We start from the raw sequence: 18,763 nt of genomic DNA, 5'->3' as shown, positions 1-18,763 counted from the left end.
GAAAAGTAAAGAGAGTAGTTTTAAATACTTACAGACTGATTGGTTTTTTGATGCTTGTGTGTGGTGTACTATTATAAATCAGCATCTGTCTCTGTGTCTGTAGATTCAACACCACCTTCGTGTACAAATGTATGGTTCTTGTGCATGCTCCTTGCCAATCCAGATGAGCTGTCAGTTTGAGCACTCCAGTTGATGGCATCTCCGGAGGACTCACCAACCCTTTCACCAATACGAATCTTGAGTGACGCCAACTGAGATTCCAAATCTTCCAGAATACGTCGTTGGTCATCGTTTGCTGGAGGCACTGCCTTGACCGTAGCCAACAATCGTTGCAGTTGTGTTGTAGCGTCAACTGCGGCAATCCCTTCCTTATTATTTACCACAACACCATCTTGATTTCCTTGCTCGTCAGAGTCGTGGATGCTGGCAGCATCTTCCTTTTCGACTGGGTCTTCGGCTGCCAAGTCACATAACGATTCCATAGATACACTGGCTTCCAAATTGGCGACCTGTCGACATAAGGGACATTGAAACATGACACATTCTGCGAGTAGAGATCGTATACATTTGTAGTGGTAGCAATGTGAGCATGGTGCCAGGAAGAGAGCTTGGAATGGGCCAATGGTGCAGAGACAGATGCAGCAATCGACGGTAGCAGTTTGACTGGGTGATGTTGGAGAGTCTTTGGATGTCGAATATGGGTTTGTGGCAGTCAACAGTTGCCTCAATGCTGTTCGGAACCTATGGTTGTGTTATGGGTAGTGTACGAGTTAGTTGAACGTCTTTTGGGAAAGTGTTTGGATACAATATGTACCTGGCTGGGTTTTCCTTTTTTCGTTGTTGGACAAACAGACTGTGGCTGTTGATGGAAATCTTCATAATCACACACTTGTATATTTCTGCGCAGCAAAATTAAAGTGTCAGCGTCAGAACGAATTAATTGATGTTATGATAGCATTTAGCACCAGACCAACAAGTACCTTCAGATTTGCCACCATAATCGACACCGAGTTGAATGATATCGCCATCTTTGAGAGGGTATGGTCGGCTTTCCTTGCCAGATGGACTCAAACGCATCCTGTTCAAAAAGGTACCTGAAGAACTTCCACCATCTTTTATATATAGCTGAATAGAGAAGACATTGAGTCAGAAAAGCTCTTGTCTTGCGAGAATCATGACTTTGCGAATGCGCGAGGTGTGACATACCTGTCCATCCTTGACCCACATCTCAGAATGACTTCGACTGACAACCTTGCTCTTGAACCAGATATTATCGATAATCTTGCCACCTCGTTGCTCTTGATTTGATGGTGTACTATTGACATTGCCAGCCAGAATAGCGCCTGGTGAGGGTGGTTGTTGAAGAGTTCCATCAGCGACGACCGAAGGAGCAGCGACGGTAGCAGGAGTAGGAGATGACAGTGAACCAGCACCGGTATTCGTTGGAGCATTAGCTGGTGAACGGACTTGTCGTCCAAGTTTCAGGACCACGCCGTCGACTAATTCACGATCGACGGGATCGAATGCTGATGAAGGTGTTGTTCTGGTTGGGTCTTTATGTGGGATGAGGAGCACTCGTATATTCTTGTCGGATAATGGAGATAGTGGTATGGTATTGGATGGCGTTGATGGAACTGCTGCTGCATCCATAGCTCGATGTATGGGTGGTGTTGATGAAGAAGGTGATTCTACGACGGGAGCTGGTGCTTGTGCAGGAGAAGAAGAGAAGAACGGTATGCGAGGAGAGAGGACCATGATTATATCGTGACTTACTTTGCTACTTTGCTCTGTATAAGGTTTCTCAGCCTGCAGAAAGAGCGAAGTTCGTGGACGTGATGCGAAGCTTTAATCGGGGAAAATTATCGATGCTGATTGGGGAGCGTGTTCTTCTCGTGATCCCAGTTCCTAACTTCCAGATGCATGGAATCGTGACCTAGACGCCACCTTAAAGTCCAGCGATATTTACTGCCAAACGACATTGCGGCATTTTCCAGGACGTTGAGGCTCGTGTGTCGCAGTGTGCGTCTCGAAGAGTACAAGACTTCGAGAAGACCGTAGACGAGATCAACGCTTCAAATTTCAAAAATAATATCTATTCTAATCCTCTAGTCTTGTATTGCCGTTGTTTGCTACTTTGTAAAGTTCTATCTTTGCTATATTCTCTTGGTTTTTTTGATTTTCTGGAATTCACGTGAATAAAACTCCAGCAAAGTACGCTCTGCAGCAACTATCGAACGACGTGTATTGCAACTAAACTACTGCTGGATCTATTGCAGGACACATCTTGCTTTTTTCTTGTCAGCTCTCTATCGAAAACATGAAACGCCACAAACAAGTTACGACAACACCAGATCTTGCTCTCACAATGTGCACTCTAAATGCAAAATCTATTTACATTACATGTAGAGATTAACTGCTATCTCATTTACGAAGTTGTGTGGCCTTGTATGGGTTCAATCTGCGTATGTGTGGTGCTTTTTTCTTTGATCAAACCGTGCTTCGGCTCCAATTTCATTTACGAAGTTGTATGGCCTTGTATGGGTTCAATATACCATTCGGATCAAACAATGCCTTCAAATCTTGCATCACTCTTATGGCTTCTGGAGATTTCGAATAGCCAATACAATCTGTCTTCATGTATCCTAGCCCGTGTTCCGCAGATATGGACCCTCGGTGCTTGGCTACCCACTCGTATATGAATGGTTCAAGACAGTTTTGCACTTCGTCATTGTATTCTTCACTCGTGACGTTAATGTGGCAATTACCGTCTCCTATATGACCATAGCCTGCCACGCTCGTTATGTACTTGTCGTAAACAGCCTTGTGGTTTTGCTGTAGATGTGTTCTGACGGCTTCAACTAGTCCGTAGTATACGTTGATCGGAATTGACATGTCGTATTTGTATTGAGCTGGGTGCTTTGAGCCTAATAAACGATGGTTGAGAATTGATTCAGGATATGAGCATAAAATGTGAAATACTCCGCAGCAATCTTGACTAACCCGCTAATGGAATCCCTTCACGAAGATTCCAAAAAGAGCGCATTTGAGTCCCGTCTTGAGCTAGCACACCATCAGATACAACAGCATCTGAGATTACATTTTCCAGATACGACGCCAGTTTTTCCGAATCATGAGTTGCATTAGAGCCGGATGTCTCAATCAATACTATTTGTCGAGTAAATTAGTCAGCCTCGAATGCAAACGCGAGTTCTATTGTGGAAGAGCTTACCGTAAAACGGAAAGGAGTGACTCAATGGATTTCGGACCTCTGGCAACTTGGAGTTCATCATTTGCATAGCTTGATCGTCCCAGAATTCAAAGGCCGACAAAATTTCTTGTAGATCTGTCTTGGCTTGCGTAAATGCCTTTAAAACAGATTCAAAGGAATCACATCCTAGCACTGCTACATTTACAGCTGATGATTTTTTCGGGGTCAACAAGGACACGGCTGTGACTATTCCTAATGTGCCTTCTGCGCCAATAAATAATTGCTTGATGTCATATCCCGTATTGTCCTTTCGAAGCGTTGATAGTGAGTCGATGATAGTACCATCAGGCAACACAACCTCCAACCCCAGCACATTCCCTCTCAACGAGCCCATTCTCAATAGCCGAACGCCTCCTGCGTTGGTAGACACGTTGCCTCCTATCTGACACGTTCCCTTAGCTCCCAAGTCCAGAGGCACTGTATATCCGCGATCATGTAGGTACAGGTCGAGTTTCTCGAGAATAGTTCCAGCTTCACATACTACTATGCCAGATATGTCGTCAAAGGACTTGATCTTGTCCATTCGTCCCAAGGATAATACTACTTCATCAAATACGGGCACCGAGCCTCCTACTAGCCCAGTGTTTCCACCTTGAGGCACCACAGCAATATTTTGTTTATTACAGTATGATAATATTTTGCTGACCTCTTGTGTACTTGATGGCCTGTAAGAGCACTTGTTAGGTCAACACAAAAACACCGAACGTTAAATGGTCCAGAGTAATATAACTGTATAGACTTGAGATTTCTTCAAATACCTTAGGACGACCTTTGAATGTCCTCGGTACTTCTTAATCCAGTCTGTGTTGTACGAGTCCAAATCGGATGTCAAGACACTTCCAGGCGATGGTAGTATGGATTTGAATATCTTGACATCTTCATCTGAAAGTATTCGATATAATGGATTTCGTGAAGCTTTGGTATGGGCGAAACGCCTGCTTGAAGCGAGAACAATTGATGTAAAGACAGCTTTTGACATCTTGCACTCTCTCAGTTCTAAGCGGTCGGTCTCCAGTTCCTAGTTAAGAACTAGTGTTAGATGCTTAATTCGCTGATTATTTAACTGATGCGTACTGTAGTCGTCTTGACTCAACTTGAAAATGTCTCCTTTTTCTGTGTTGCACCCCCTATGCTGTAAAAAAAGGAAAGGACAACGGTTGACGGTGGCTCTTCCCAAAACCACAAAAAAGTTAGAAGAGCTTTCGAAAAGTCGAATTGGTAGGGAACTGCAGGACGGTTCGATTCAGGAATCATGGCCTGGCTTCCTTCCGTGGTGGGATTGCTGATTCTCGCAGCAGCAAGAGTTATAGAGGCAGGCTCCTGTAATTCGCTAATGGTCGATCCCAACCCACAAACTCCTACGACCAATTTACTTGGCGGAAAAGATGTATTCAACACGGGAAACGCATCCTTCTCCCAAAATACGGGCTCCTTGGTCTTGACTCCCTCATCACCCACTTCCAGTACGCAACAGTTTTAGCACCAACGATGCATGCCAAGTCATACTGTGTCGGAACGTGTACTGACATTCATTGGTCGTGTGTAGTATGGACATCAGCGTTGGATTCTTTAGGAGGATGCGTCGACTTGAGCGGATGTAAGAGTTCAACTCCGATTCATGGTCGTTGTCATGGCTTGTTTGTGGAAGCTAACGCATCGTTTTACTTAGTCGATCATATCTATATGAGAATTCAAGTACGATAAAGCTGTGGTGCCTCATGCTGTGCATCGCACCAGTGCAACTGATTTTGCTCCCTTTTTCGAAACTTGTAGCTTCCTACAAATGGTGCCAGCTTTCTAGTCAATCTGCTAGTTAGTGACGTGGGATGTACCGTTGGTGCACCAGTCTCCGTGACTGCATCATTAGACATATCTGTTTACGCTGGATACATATCGGCCAACGTTTACGTAAGTAATTTCCAAACGATTCACGCCTTTGATATATTTGACTCATCATCCGAACATTTACAAACTAGGATGTGAATCTACCATTATCTAAATTCCTGACACCGAATTCCATGTCGGCATTGTCTAGGATTCAAGCCATTCAGTTTTCAATGTTTAGCAACGTCGATATGAATGGAGCATACCCATACAGTCTGATCGACTTCCAGGTGCAGGCTGGACCAGTAGGATGTGCTGTAAACGCAATCCTTGCTAGCCCTGTAAATTCACCTAATATTACCGGCATACTGGCTACCAGTGTACGTTGCTCCGGCCAGTCTTTCGACATATGAGTCTAGATTTAACTCCATTTTTTTGTTTCGTAGACATTATACGTGACTCCAAGTCCAACTGTCGCAAAAAATACCAAAAGCACTCAAACACCAGTGGCAACTTTACCGGCAGTCACACCTTTACCCTGTGGAACAGTTTTGGAACTTGATCCCAACCCAGATAGCACCAGTTCGAATTTATTGGGAGGTCCAGACAGCATTAGCGATGGACAAGTTGTACAAGGATATTCTAATGGGAATATTGTTATTGATTTGCTGCCGGCAGCAAGTGATGCTAGTACGTAGACTATGTGTCAGATATTTTTTTGCGATTTGCATCAGCTGTATGCTGAAAACATATTTTCTATCAGTTTACACGACTGCCTTCAACCCTGGATCTGTCTCTGCTGATTTGAGACAATACTCGTATCTCAAATACTCGGTAGAGCTTCCAAACGCTGGAGCTACCTTCCAGCACGGTTTCACCATGAACCAATGTAAGTTAAATCGATGCCACATTGGATTGAAAGATGCATCACTGATCAATATCAATTACAGACCCAAACACAACATCTGCCGGAGCCACGGCATACACGATTGACAATTATGCCACAACGTACTTTGATTTCCTCCCGTATGCTATTCAAACGGGCTCTACGACATACGACGTCAGTATCCCATTGAGCAGTGTGTTGGGATGGAATTTGATTCGAATGCGTGAATTTATTATTCTTAATTTCAACGTGAGTAATCTCAGCGTACTTTTAAGACAACAAAAAAAGCTTATGGATTGTACAAAACAATAGCCGACGAATTACGCCCCATATATGCTCTCCAATGTCAGACTAGAGTCTGCATCATGCTATACCTCAACAACAGTGGCTCCAACACCAACAGGACTACCATCAGCACTTACAGCAACTGCAACACCATCTGGCACAGCCTCTCCTGTTTCTTCTGTAACTCCATCTGCTGCCGTCAAGATTCTCGCTTCACCTACTCCATCGTGCAACAAGCTGGTGATTGATCCGAGTTGCAATAATTGTTCTGCTGCTGCTCCTGGTTCGACAACTACCAATTTACTTGGTGGAATGGAAACCATGGGTGCTACTGGGTATGCGGTTGTAGTTTAAAATATTTTTGTTTCATATTTCGCTCAATTTGTCCTTGTTTTTAGAACTGCATCGCTGATTTACGGAAGTACGAATGGAACGGCCTCATTGTCTTTGAATGTTGCCAAGTATCCATCTTGTATGTACTTTGTGTCATATTTGAGCTCCATCGTCATCCGAAGTGTGATATCTCTGACCTCTAATCGATATTTGTTCCTCCAGACTGGAGCACACTTTTAACCCCAGGCGGTTTATGTTTCGACGTGACTCCATACAGCACTCTCCGATACATTATTCAAGCACCAGCAGCTGCAACATGGATGCACGGCTTCGAATTCGATACAACTGCATGTGACGGCAGTACAGATACAGGAACCGGGGTGACGCAATATGTCACTGCGTCATCATACCTCGTTCCATACGGAAACATTACCAACACTTATATTGCTTCGATACCATTGTCGACTTTAATTCAACCAAATTCCAAGATGGTTCGAGTCAAAAAGTTTAGTTTGCTCAATTTCCAGGTGAGTTAAAAAACCTCCTACAAATGTAATTGGATTGTCAATACTCACAATTAATTTCCTCACATAGCCTACTGGACAATACGTAATTTCATATTTGGGATTAGAAGCATCATCGTGCCCAGCGCCGGTTGTGCCATCCCCAGCTCCATCAGTCGCTCCATCACCGGTAAAACTCCCATCAGCAGGTCCATCTCCAACAGCTCAACCTTCATCAGTTGCATCGCCGTTCGTCGCTCCAGCTGTTATGCCAGCATGCAGTGGGGTGCTTACACCGCTCACACCTTCTCAATCCTTTGCAACCTCATTATTGGGTGGTGGTCAAGGAATTGGTGTGGGAACCGGTGTTTTGACAGGTGGAAAGATTGTTCTTACTCCTGTAAGTGTTTGATAAGATTGATTAATCTTTGTTTGCGCCGTCAACCTAAAGTACCCAAATACTTTCCAATTATAGGGAGCAAACGACTACTTTTATTCGTCACTCTACCCAGCCGGTAAATGTTTCGACGCCTCACAAGGCTACGCCATGCTTCGTATCGGAGTGCAAATGCCACCAGGAGGAGGCTTCTCAGTTGGGGTCCAACTATACGATGCAACATGTGCCGCGAACGGCGCACTCCACTACTTTGGTTTTTCAACCCAATTCGGATTAGCATCAGGCCAAAGTGGTATCCTCACAATCCCTATAACGCCCGAACTAAGCAACACGGATCTAACCCGTATCAAAAACATTATAATCACTGGTTTCGCATCCACGAATGCTGGAGCAACGTTTAATATCACTGGAATGCAGTTAGATGGATGTGGTGTTACGGGTGGTAGTCCATGTGCGAGAGATGTGCTGTTGGATGATTTCAGGATGGCACGTGTGCCTTCGAATGTTTATTCGGTGGGAGGCAAGTATAATTTGAATGGAGGAGACTATTATGTCGAGACAGGAAATATCTTGTTGAATGCACCTACATCGGCTGCTCTTGGTAATGGTACTTGGATACCTGGTGGTTTGGCTACCCCGTATCAACCTGATCCAACTGCCAATCCTGGAACTGCTCCTACGACGAATTACCTGTCGCTTCGTAAGTTTTATTGATAGTACTTGGCTGGACCACTTGGCGCAAACTCATCAATGGTTTTTTTCCTCCTTACAGGATTCGAGCAATATGGATGTTTCGACATGACGAATTATAGATCAGTCATGTTTACGATGCAGGCACCAGCTGGATTCGATTCCAACATCACATTCACTCAACGAGCAGCCAATTGTGTTGCTCGAGGATTCGATTCTCAGTATCACAAATTGTCTGAATTTGTGACACCAAACAATCAGGCGCAAACCGTCGAGCTACCTTTATCTTCGTTTACCAAAAATTTAAACGGTGGTAACTTCGATTGGGGACATACCAGAGTAAGCTGAAAGCTTTGAGTTGTACATCTAGTATCGATCATAACATTATCATTCTCGTTGGCAGGATTGGACATTCGTAAACGCAAACGGCGGAAACCTCGTCTTTTACAAAACGTGGCTCAAGGGCACGTGTGGTCTCGGAACACCAGTAGCACTAGCTAGCCCCGTAGCCCAAGTATCACCAGTCGCAGTCCCAACAGGCGCAGCAGGTCCAGCAATGCCAGCATGTAACGGCCTGATAAATACCATAACGCCTGGAACAGCAGTAAATTTAGCAACGCATGGAGGCCAAGGATTCGGATTCACGAATGGGGGAACAGCTACACAAGCTAATGGTGTTATTACATTGTTGCCTGGAGCGCTAGGAAACTATTTCTTTAGCATGCTTGCCAATACTGGATGTTTCAATGCTCAGGCGTATAATGTGTTGAGGGTTTCTGTTGCTATGCCTGTTGGTGGATCGTTTTCGATTGCGTTTGATGTGTATGCTGCCGAGTAAGTACACATCGTCCAGCCACATAGTGTCTTTTTTCGCTTACCTTCGCTCTCTCTCAGCTGTACAACAATGGCACGAACAGTATACTTTGACAACACTGCCACATACGGAGTCCCCGTCGGCGGCACAGGAATAGTGACGATCCCTCTCACGCCCCTCCTCGCAAACTCAGACCTCGCAAACCTTAAAGCTGTAGTCATCAGTGGCTTTACAGCAACCGGAGCAGCAAACCCATACAAGATATTCGGCATACAGTTTGATAACTGCCAGTATAATCCTGCTGCTCTGACCTATAACGGACAGACATGTCAACGGGATGTGCTTGTAGATGATTTCAGAGCTGCGAGACCAGTGACGGGTCCTTCTGGAACTGTTGTGAAGTATAATTTACTGAATGGTGATTATGGTGCTGTGGGTGCTACGTGGGCAATCAACGCTCCTGCTGCTGGAGCTTTTACGGGGACTGGGACGTTGACGATTGCTAATCCTGCTAATCCACCGTATGCTTCGGACCCGACGTATAATCCATACATGCCTGCGTCGTATAACTGGTTCTTTTTCAGTAAGAGTTTTGTTTGTGAGGTTGAAAAGTGATTCAGTGATTCCATTATCTCAACTGATTTTATTTTTTTATTCAAATTTAGAATTTGACCCAGCTGCATGTTTCGACATTAGCCAGTACACTGCAATCATGTTTACATACTCAGTATCTGATCCAACATTCTGGGCCAATATGACATTAACACAAAAGGCTCCTGATTGTACTACTCGTACAATAGGTATGTTTGAATCGGGACAGGTTTTTTTTTGTCAGACTGAATCTAACCATATGCAACGACAACAGATTCTCAATACCACCCCTTCTCCACATTCACATCTGGCGCGGCTGCCATAAAAACATATACTCAACCGCTTTCCAGCGTGCCATACAATCTCGCTGGTGGATATTACGACCGAACACATCTTAAGGTAAGACAAGAAATACCGACATGTCGCAATGTTTTTAAGAAGTATCGTTACGACTTGTGAAAACACTGACGGGGCTTTTTGTTCACTTAGGACTTTACATTTGTCAACATGCAACCTGCAAATGCAAATGTTGTTCTAACTCTGTATCAAATATGGCTTAAAGGGACATGTTAAACTTTTAAGGAGCGTTGATCGCTCTTGACGACCTCTTTCATAATAAATTTGTATAGTTGTGAGTAAGTCGGCTCTTCATCTGCGTCGCTTTTTGGTGTTTGTTTGAACTGTGCTGGAATTAGACGCGTTCACGCTGCAGACGAACGTGAATAATTCTCGGCATGTCTCTAAAATGAGTATTTAAGTATGTCTTTGAACCTGAAATTTGAAACGTCCTCACTTCCAAACCTCGCTCCCTTCCCCAAAAACAAAAACTCCAAAAAATGCGACGAATACGCCTCCCTCCATCAACAAAACCATCCAAGCTCCCCGGCATAATAACCGCTCTCTTCGCAATCTCAATCCTCGTGATATCAACACTGGCTATATCTCATTTTATATGGCCATACATTCGTCGTAAACGAAGCTATTTCCCAAAGGGACACATCCCAGGTCTGAGGAGACCCAGGATCAGGACGATGAAGGGCAAAACTAACAAAGGAGTCACGCCCAAGTTGAGGAGGAAGAAGGGGAATCGTGTGCCTGCTGCTAAAGGGATGCTTGGAAGTGGGAATTGGATGTCATCTGTTAGGAGGTTCAGATGATGTGAAGAGATCACATGGTGCATTCTTTTGCCATGGATCACTTGTTTTTAGGGTTGTAATATGCTGGATTGTGAAGAATGCACAAAGTAGAGTGAGTAGCACCATGACACTGGTGCCTTTTTTTACTCAATTGACACGTTCTCTATTTATTTACAGATGAATGAGGGGGCTTATTAACAGTACAATGTGGGGAAGCCTGCTGTATTCTGCCTCTATTTTGAGTCTTGATCCACATCAGATGCATTGCCATTCTAGTGTAAAATAATGTGAATATCAACAGTAGATACATAGTATTTTTTTTGGCATACTTACAATCACAGTGAGACCAGCACGAAAGTCCGCCAGTTTCTTGAATGCAGCAGTGACTTGTTCATCTTTTAAACCAACAGGTCCTTCTAAATCAAAGCGTAATTCTCTACTCCAATCTACCCAAGAAAATTGAAGTCAGTTGGTCGCTAGCGAAGAAAAAGCCATAAAAAACGCTCAGATACCTGCGACGGTAATGTCATCTAGAGCCTGCAGCTCTGGATAGTCCAAACTACTCAAACACTCGACGCCAGAAGCTCCTGTCATTCGATCTATTAGTGCACCAGGCATGGACAGGCTGGCCACGTAGAGTGCAATAGCAGCGACTGTTATTGGCGGCTGATATAGTATTATGGATGTACAGCTCCTATGTGTTCGGTCGTTGAATTTTTTTTGTCGTTGACCATGCATCGAAGTTTTCATGACTTACGCGTCATCACACAACTCTAGCGTTAATCTTTTTAATGATTCCGAGCCTAATGAGAAAAGCAATAGACTGTTGAGCAAAAGAAATGGGCAATCCACTGTGGTGATGCGCTAGATCGTCTACCTCCTATGTCATCAATGAGTTTTAAAGCATAATAATGGGGTAGAGCCACCGAAAAGTCAAAACATAAAGCTTCAGCCAGCATTTCTTCAGTTGACTGTATGGCGTTGCTCCATCTTCTGTATTCCTGAAAACAAAACAAGGAAACCTCGTCAATAGGGATGGATGCAAGCGCATCACCTCGTGTGCTCCCTGTCGACACTAACATACCTTGCTGGATTCTGTTATGGTTTGTTTGGCAATGATTTTGACCGTGGATATGATGAATATACGAAGCTTTCGATAGGAATCACTCAGTTTGCATGATAGATAGAGTGCAGCGGGAGCGACCTCATAAGGATTTACATCTCGTAATGACTTGCGAAGATAGAATCGTTGTAGAAAATACTTTGCTGTTGCCACCGTCTCTGTTGATCTAAGGGAAGCAGGGGAATGTTAGAATGTGATGACTTGAGCAACAACCAATACCAACATGAACGATGCAATAGACATACAGTTTCAAGTCTCTTCCTATTCTCCGTATGTATATACAAGCCCACGCCTTTTGAGCAGCTTCGTCTCCGGGCGAAAATCCATCCTGTACTGATGGTGTCTTGCTCAAATCGTCCACTGAGAACATCCATTGATCCATTATTAGATTGATATCAAGCGATGCTGCTACATGTAAAAGGTGAGCTATTTTTATATGCGGTCAAGCTTGAAACGATGCATGTGTTGAATGTCGAGAGCGCTTAAGCCCGATGAAAGTTATGAGTATTCGAGGAAATAGAGCGGTAATGTATTGATTCGCGTTAAATCACGTTATTTAGAAGGTTGAAGCTCCTGGATCTACTCTCGAAGCTAGTCTTGTCACGATCCAAACTGTTTTTCCAAATGTCTAGGTAGCTCGTTCAACATGGAGGTCAAGGAAGAGGAAACCGATGAATCCCCCATGATATTCCGTATAAAGAAACAACCAAAGGCTAAGAAGGCAACCTCGACTGTTGCTGCCAAAGCAAAAAAGCCAACACAAACAGCAACTGTCGACGCACAGGACATCAATATTGCTACTTCAGAGGTAGAAAATCGTATTGATACCTCATCAAAGAAGAAACCTGCTGGTAGAAAACGTAAACTTGTTGCTCCAAAGGATCCGGAAGCTCCCAACATCAAACAAGAACAAGCTCCCGTCAGTTCCGAGCAACATAGAGATCCACCGCTACGAGATCCTGATGCTAATGATAGTGATGATTTTGAAGACTTGGAATCACCAAAGCCAGTCAAATCAACCGCAAAGAAACGAAAACGTTCCAAAAAGTCGACTAGCCCTGAAGACTTTCCACTCGATATGCCAAACTTTCTAGTAGATCTAGATCTGCTCTTCCGTGCTGTAAATACCATCGTCTCGTTTTGTACCATTCAGCGAGGATTAGTCTGTACGTTTGATGCAATCAAGGCTTCTGTCGAGAACATTTACAAAAAGTAAGTGTGTAGAGGCCTGTCGGTTAACTGTGTGATGACAAGAGACTTTTTTGTTGATATCTTATGATGGTGGTGTATGAAGCTGTGGCAACGCATTAAACCGCGAAGCTTCTTTCCTCTGTTGACACTGCTGACACGTTGGTATTTCACAATTAGCGAATTCACACTCGACAAACTATCAGAACTCAAAGCTATATCCCCCATACTATTCAACATATTTTACGTCAATGAAGCTGCTCTGGAAGATGCATCCGTAACTCAAATGAAATCAACACCATCAAATACCAATAATGATGATACATATGTCCTCGTTATCGAGTTTACGGATGCAAGGCCTCCTAAACCAAAGCTAAAGCCAGGCTCGTCAAAAAAGAAACAGACGGATGACGAGAAGAAGCTGTTTGGAAGTCGTAACCTGTTTCTGAGAGAATCAGTGGCTGGAACTTCCAAGACAAAAACGATTACTACGCTGATCGAGAAGAGGAATACGTCATTTAGGACTTGTTTACTGGAGTTTTATGGAAAGGCTTTGGATCAGGTAAGAAAGATTTTGGGGGAAACAAGGGTGCAGTAGAGGCTAAGAATGTTTTGACCTCAAACATTTTTTAGGACGAGGATGCAGTCGCCAAAATAATAGAAATGGCTAAAACATCACTAGCGCTGCCTCCAAACCAAGGAATGAGTCTCGTAGGATCACTTTTCTCATCCCCATCACGGACACTTCCATCCACAGATCGACCATCATCACTATCTGACCTTATACAACGATTGAAGAATCAGCCATTTTATCGTAATCAAATTGTGGAGAAAGGTTTTAGGACGACAGAAGCAAATCCAGCTTCTTATGGTGAATTGACGACACCCTTGTCTGATGAGCTGGCGACTGCTTTGATGGAGGCCAGTACTATATGTAGGTTGTTCACGCATCAGGCTCAGGCTTTGAATGCGTTGGATAAGGGTGACCATGTCATAGTCGCTACTTCTACATCCAGGTACAGCAAAAAAGTCTACAAAAGCATCGCAGTATGAAATATTTCACATCTAACCCGCTCTTACTCTCTAAATAGTGGAAAATCACTCATATACCAACTTCCAGTCTTGAAAGGCCTAGAAGCGAATCCGAAATTACGTGCCTTGTATATATTTCCAACCAAGGCCTTAGCACAGGATCAACGACGCTCCTTTTTGAATATTCTTGAGAATTGCCCGTCTCTCAAGCCTCGAGTACGTGCTGAGACATTTGATGGTGATACACCAAGTGTGTCGAGTACTCGTCAGGATATTCGTGAGAATGTGCAAGTCATCTTCACGAATCCGGATATGCTGCATGTCACTGTGTTGCCTCATCATGCTCAATGGAAGGAATTCTTTGTGAATTTGAGATTTGTGATTGTTGATGGTAAGGGAGCAGTTTTGTTCGCAGCCGAAACCAAAAAATCACAACCTCACAACTGACAATTTCCCTCTCTTTATCAGAACTGCATTATTATTCCTCAACATTGGGCACGCATTGTTCTTTTGTGATGAGAAGGCTCCGACGAATATGCTCCTATTATGGAAACGATTCCGTGCAATTTGTATCGTGTTCAGCAACAGTTGCAAATCCTGTTGAACACATGAAATCATTTTATGGATTGCAGAGTGTCACTTTGATTAATCAAGATGGTGCTCCACATGGTCAAAAGCATCATGTGCTCTGGAATCGTGAGTTTCTATAATAATACAGCGCGATCCTATTAGCTTTTTTTGGCTAATTATTAATCACTTTTGTTGGAATGTGTAGCTCCACTGAAGGATGTATATGACGCACGACAAGGACGAATGAGTACGCTAGATGAAGCTGCCCGTTTGTTGGTGTATTTGATGTTACGTGGAGTGAGGACTATTGCATTTTGTAAAGTGAGTTGTGTTGGAAGACGATGTTTCTGAGAAGTCTTGGCTTACAAATCGATTTTTTGGCTGGATAGGCCCGTCGACCAGCAGAACTCGTACTGAAGGAAGTTCGATCTACTTTGAATCAGATGTCTCCTGATCTTGTTGACAAGGTCATGGGCTACAGAGCTGGGTATACTCCTCAAGATCGAAGGAGCATTGAACGAGCACTCTTTGGTGGTGAATTGCTGGCAGTGGTGAGAAAGATTTGTCTGTTATGGCAAATATTAGAAGCTGGGGTGATTTGAATACTGATTGCTGTGTTGGATGCAGATTGCTACCAATGCTCTTGAGCTTGGAGTTGATATTGGCTCTCTAGGTATGCAAATTATTATAGCTACAAAACAATTATCAATCATAGTCTGTTTTCTTCCCAGATGCAGTAATTCACATGGGCTTCCCATTCAGTCTTGCTTCATATCGTCAGCAATCAGGACGTGCTGGTCGACGTGAAAAGGACTCGATCTCTATCCTGATAGCCGATGGGGACAACATTATGGATCAATATTACATGACACACCCTGATGAACTGTTTGGAGGAACATACGAAAACGTGTCGATTGATCTTGAAAATCTGCTGATTCTTGAAGCACACGCTCAATGTGCCGCTGCCGAGCTACCAATTGATGTCGATAAAGATGGTTTGTTTCTTGGGAGTCTGCTGGAGGAAGTTTGTGTGAAACATTTGATACAGGATCCTAAGACTAATGTGAGTTATGTGATCGTAACTTTAATTTGTGGAAGTAGCGATGCTTGACACATCCCTTTTTTTGCATTTTGTAGTTGTATTTCGCTCACCCGAAGTATGAAGGATATCCAGCAAAGGACGTTTCCTTGCGCGCGATTGATGAAGCTCGTTGGAGAATTATTGATGTGTCAACTAATGAGGATGTGGAGGATATCGAAGAGGGAAGAGCATACTTCACTCTATACGAAGGTGAATCCTATCTATGTTATTCCTTTTTTTGTCTTCTCACAGCATCCAACCCATCTTAGGATCCATATTCATCCATCAAGGAAATTCCTATTACGTTTTTGAGGTTAATGAAGAGAAGCGATATGTCAAAGGTACTGATTAAGATAATCGGATGAACAACAACCCCACATCTAACGACAGAGCTGCTTTTTGTTAGTGCGACCAACGAATGTGGATTACATTACGACACCGAGGGAATACACAGACATAGATCCGTTGAAGATTATGGAAACTCGATCAATTCCGAATACTACTGATATTCATGTGTATTTTGGAACTGTTCAAGGTAGTATACTTCAGTTGATGGTGCAATCTTTGCGAGAGCTAATTGTTTTTTTTGCCCATTGCCATTCGTGTCGACAAATCATCAGTTTCAACCAAGGTATTCGGATACTTTAAAGTCAACCCAAAGAACTGGCAAATCCTGGAAGCTGTTACAGATCTTGAAAATCCACCTTTTGTTCGAAATGCTGTTGGGTTTTGGACAGATCGTAAGTTGTTGATTACCATTCAAGAGCAAAAAAAAACAGATTTCTAATAGTTGTCAATACTTTCCATAGTTCCATTTGCAACAGTCCAATATCTACACGCCACGAAACATGACGTGAAGGACAGTATTCACGCTGCCAGTCATGCCATCTTATCGCTTGTGCCTGTCTATGTCGTGTCAACAGGTCTTACAAGTGTGAGGACAGATTGTCAGACATCAGAGGCTACGAGGATACGCCCTCCAAGGTATTTCCCGTAGTGCTTGGCGGGTTTGTTTGGGCGTCGTCTAGGGCTTTGTGTAAAGTAACTCACAAGCTTTCTCTCAAAAACAGATTTTTCATATATGAACATAATGGACGAAGTGGAATGGTGGCTAAAGCATTCTCACATGTACATGAATTGCTGGTTAGAGCTAAACAGATTGTTTCAGCTTGCCAGTGTGAGGATGGATGTCCAGCTTGTGAGCTCATTGTGTTGTTGGACGATTCAGATGAATTTTGTAACTGATCTGAAATGGTCGCTTTTTTCGTTAGGTGTCCAACGAAATGGATGCAAGCATGCCAATAAGGCTTTGGATAAACAAGGTGCACTTATTGTTTTAAAGGGATTGCTGGGTGAGATATTGTGATGCATATAACGAGGGTGTTGGGTGTTGCCTGCTAGTGGTTATTTGAAGGCAACTATTTGTATGTATAATCTGAAATAACATAGCGTCATTCAAGACAAGGTGTTCGTGAATTTTGGTGAGATGGCTGTCAAATAGGAGCAAAGAGTCGCATACAAGGGTATTGTAGTGTTTCAAATAGTTTACAATAAAACGTATAGTAGAGCAATATGTACTCCCAAAAAGCCGACGAAGACAACCTATAGCAATGAGAACAAGCAACAGTAGTTCACTTAAATCGTTCTCTAACGAATGCAGTCAGAGACTTGGTTTTCGATGTCTTGCTCTCCTCAAGAGTGAAAATCAGTTGATAGCGAGACAGAGGCATTACATGTATATCATTTTTTGTTTACTTTTCAAATGACAAATGGCGCGATCCACGTTGCAACCAATGAAATTGTTCTGTTTACTCGCCCTCTGACACTCCCACACTCCCAACATTCAAAAAGCACGCAATAGTGATTAACGAGAAGAGGAGACTCTCTTATCCTCTCGTACAAGCTGTATCTATCAACATATAAGTTAGAAGGAGGGAATTTTGGTCGCATTGTACCCTCTTGACTCGAATCTTGCAAGTCTATGCTATTTGTGGACAATCTTGATATCTCAATGAACCAGTGCCTGATGGCGGATCTGCGCTCTCTAGAAGAACCAGATTTGTCATCAGTGTCAAATAATGAATATCGGATGTAGTCGATTCGGAGGGTGCAGTCCTAATAGAAACTGTCATTCCTGTCGCTGCATCAACTCTTATCAGTATCTCTGGATGCCCTGAAGCTCATGACTTCACTACGGGCACGAAAGTGAGTGGATGGAATCAACATCATGGGTATCAAGGGTCAATACTGGCTGTACCTATGATGGCAGTCAATAATCTCGACAATGTGGCTGACTTTCCCATATTCTCCAAACACTCACCTATTTCGGGATTAACCATAAGATTCGAAACCTCTTCTTCGAGTTACTACAGGTATCATGTTGACAGCTAGCTGGCGCCAAGGCAAGCGCTCACGGCAGTGACCAGGGAAGAAGTTGTTTGTGATTTTGAAGCATTTAACAAAACCCCACTTGAACGGTAATGTTTGTTTGTTTCTCCCATTGCCATGCTGTTTGGTAGATACAGCTTCATGGCATACTGTGATTCAGCAGTGTTTGACGTTCGAGTCGAAATACATAAGTAGATGGTACTTTGAAACTCGGAAATTGAACGTTTCCTTTGAATTTGTATTGTGTATCAAAAAGATAGCAATGAATGTACATGGTGCCTGCCATCGCTATGAAATATACAATTCTCCTTTCAAACATCGGTTGTCAAGTTTCAGCCATTGATTGAACGCCTTTGTACGATTATATCTGATACACTACACGCCTAGCACCCTCCTCCTTTGAATACTATTAGCAGACCACACATTTCTCCACTCGTAATATACTGGAAATGAAGGCTTATCGTCGGGCAGCTTTTCCCACTTCAGCATTGCATGTGGAAATGAAAAAGGACAATTCAGAGTAGTCACCCTTACAAACAGCATCAACTTCCTCCTCCCATGATCACTTCACAATGCTGTCTTACACTCCTTGCATCGAAATATATCATGAGGCTGTCCACTCTCTGTCTTCATGGCTACTATTTCACGTCTTCC

At 43.3% G+C, this 18,763-nt stretch overlaps 5 protein-coding genes across 5 annotated transcripts; 2 read left to right on the top strand and 3 right to left on the bottom strand.

Annotated features, from left to right (window-relative positions):
- Positions 1-71: 71 nt before the first annotated feature.
- Positions 72-1,755, bottom strand: SmJEL517_g06043 (uncharacterized protein; the record flags this gene model as incomplete). Its single annotated transcript, XM_031171969.1, has 4 exons — positions 72-741; positions 815-899; positions 981-1,125; positions 1,207-1,755. 4 exons carry the CDS (start codon positions 1,753-1,755, stop codon positions 72-74), a joined length of 1,449 nt encoding a protein of 482 aa, XP_031022063.1.
- Positions 1,756-2,511: 756 nt separating this feature from the next.
- On the bottom strand, positions 2,512-4,247 carry SmJEL517_g06042 (uncharacterized protein; the record flags this gene model as incomplete). Its single annotated transcript, XM_031171968.1, has 4 exons — positions 2,512-2,924; positions 3,001-3,165; positions 3,230-3,933; positions 4,027-4,247. 4 exons carry the CDS (start codon positions 4,245-4,247, stop codon positions 2,512-2,514), a joined length of 1,503 nt encoding a protein of 500 aa, XP_031022064.1.
- Positions 4,248-4,520: 273 nt separating this feature from the next.
- Positions 4,521-10,164, top strand: SmJEL517_g06041 (uncharacterized protein; the record flags this gene model as incomplete). The annotated part of the gene is made up of 19 exons (XM_031171967.1): positions 4,521-4,731; positions 4,815-4,865; positions 4,938-4,963; positions 5,042-5,176; positions 5,245-5,472; positions 5,539-5,782; positions 5,856-5,981; positions 6,043-6,227; positions 6,291-6,598; positions 6,662-6,735; positions 6,819-7,123; positions 7,191-7,499; positions 7,575-8,196; positions 8,269-8,525; positions 8,590-9,020; positions 9,081-9,583; positions 9,666-9,800; positions 9,866-9,990; positions 10,081-10,164. 19 exons carry the CDS (start codon positions 4,521-4,523, stop codon positions 10,162-10,164), a joined length of 4,359 nt encoding a protein of 1,452 aa, XP_031022061.1.
- Positions 10,165-10,960: 796 nt separating this feature from the next.
- Positions 10,961-12,232, bottom strand: SmJEL517_g06040 (uncharacterized protein; the record flags this gene model as incomplete). Its single annotated transcript, XM_031171966.1, has 7 exons — positions 10,961-10,999; positions 11,061-11,173; positions 11,240-11,421; positions 11,485-11,530; positions 11,605-11,728; positions 11,812-12,016; positions 12,096-12,232. 7 exons carry the CDS (start codon positions 12,230-12,232, stop codon positions 10,961-10,963), a joined length of 846 nt encoding a protein of 281 aa, XP_031022062.1.
- Positions 12,233-12,496: 264 nt separating this feature from the next.
- On the top strand, positions 12,497-17,087 carry SmJEL517_g06039 (uncharacterized protein; the record flags this gene model as incomplete). Its single annotated transcript, XM_031171965.1, has 16 exons — positions 12,497-13,062; positions 13,219-13,600; positions 13,672-14,054; positions 14,130-14,461; positions 14,539-14,766; positions 14,846-14,961; positions 15,030-15,191; positions 15,268-15,313; positions 15,372-15,703; positions 15,778-15,931; positions 15,991-16,062; positions 16,128-16,276; positions 16,353-16,461; positions 16,531-16,705; positions 16,792-16,919; positions 16,993-17,087. 16 exons carry the CDS (start codon positions 12,497-12,499, stop codon positions 17,085-17,087), a joined length of 3,429 nt encoding a protein of 1,142 aa, XP_031022059.1.
- Between the last annotated feature and the right edge of the window lie 1,676 nt (positions 17,088-18,763).

Source organism: Synchytrium microbalum (genome assembly GCF_006535985.1).
Source record: "Synchytrium microbalum strain JEL517 chromosome Unknown SmJEL517_scf0072, whole genome shotgun sequence".
Classification (NCBI taxonomy): Eukaryota; Fungi; Chytridiomycota; class Chytridiomycetes; order Synchytriales; family Synchytriaceae; genus Synchytrium; species Synchytrium microbalum.
This window is presented reverse-complemented; position numbering and strand designations above follow the sequence as displayed.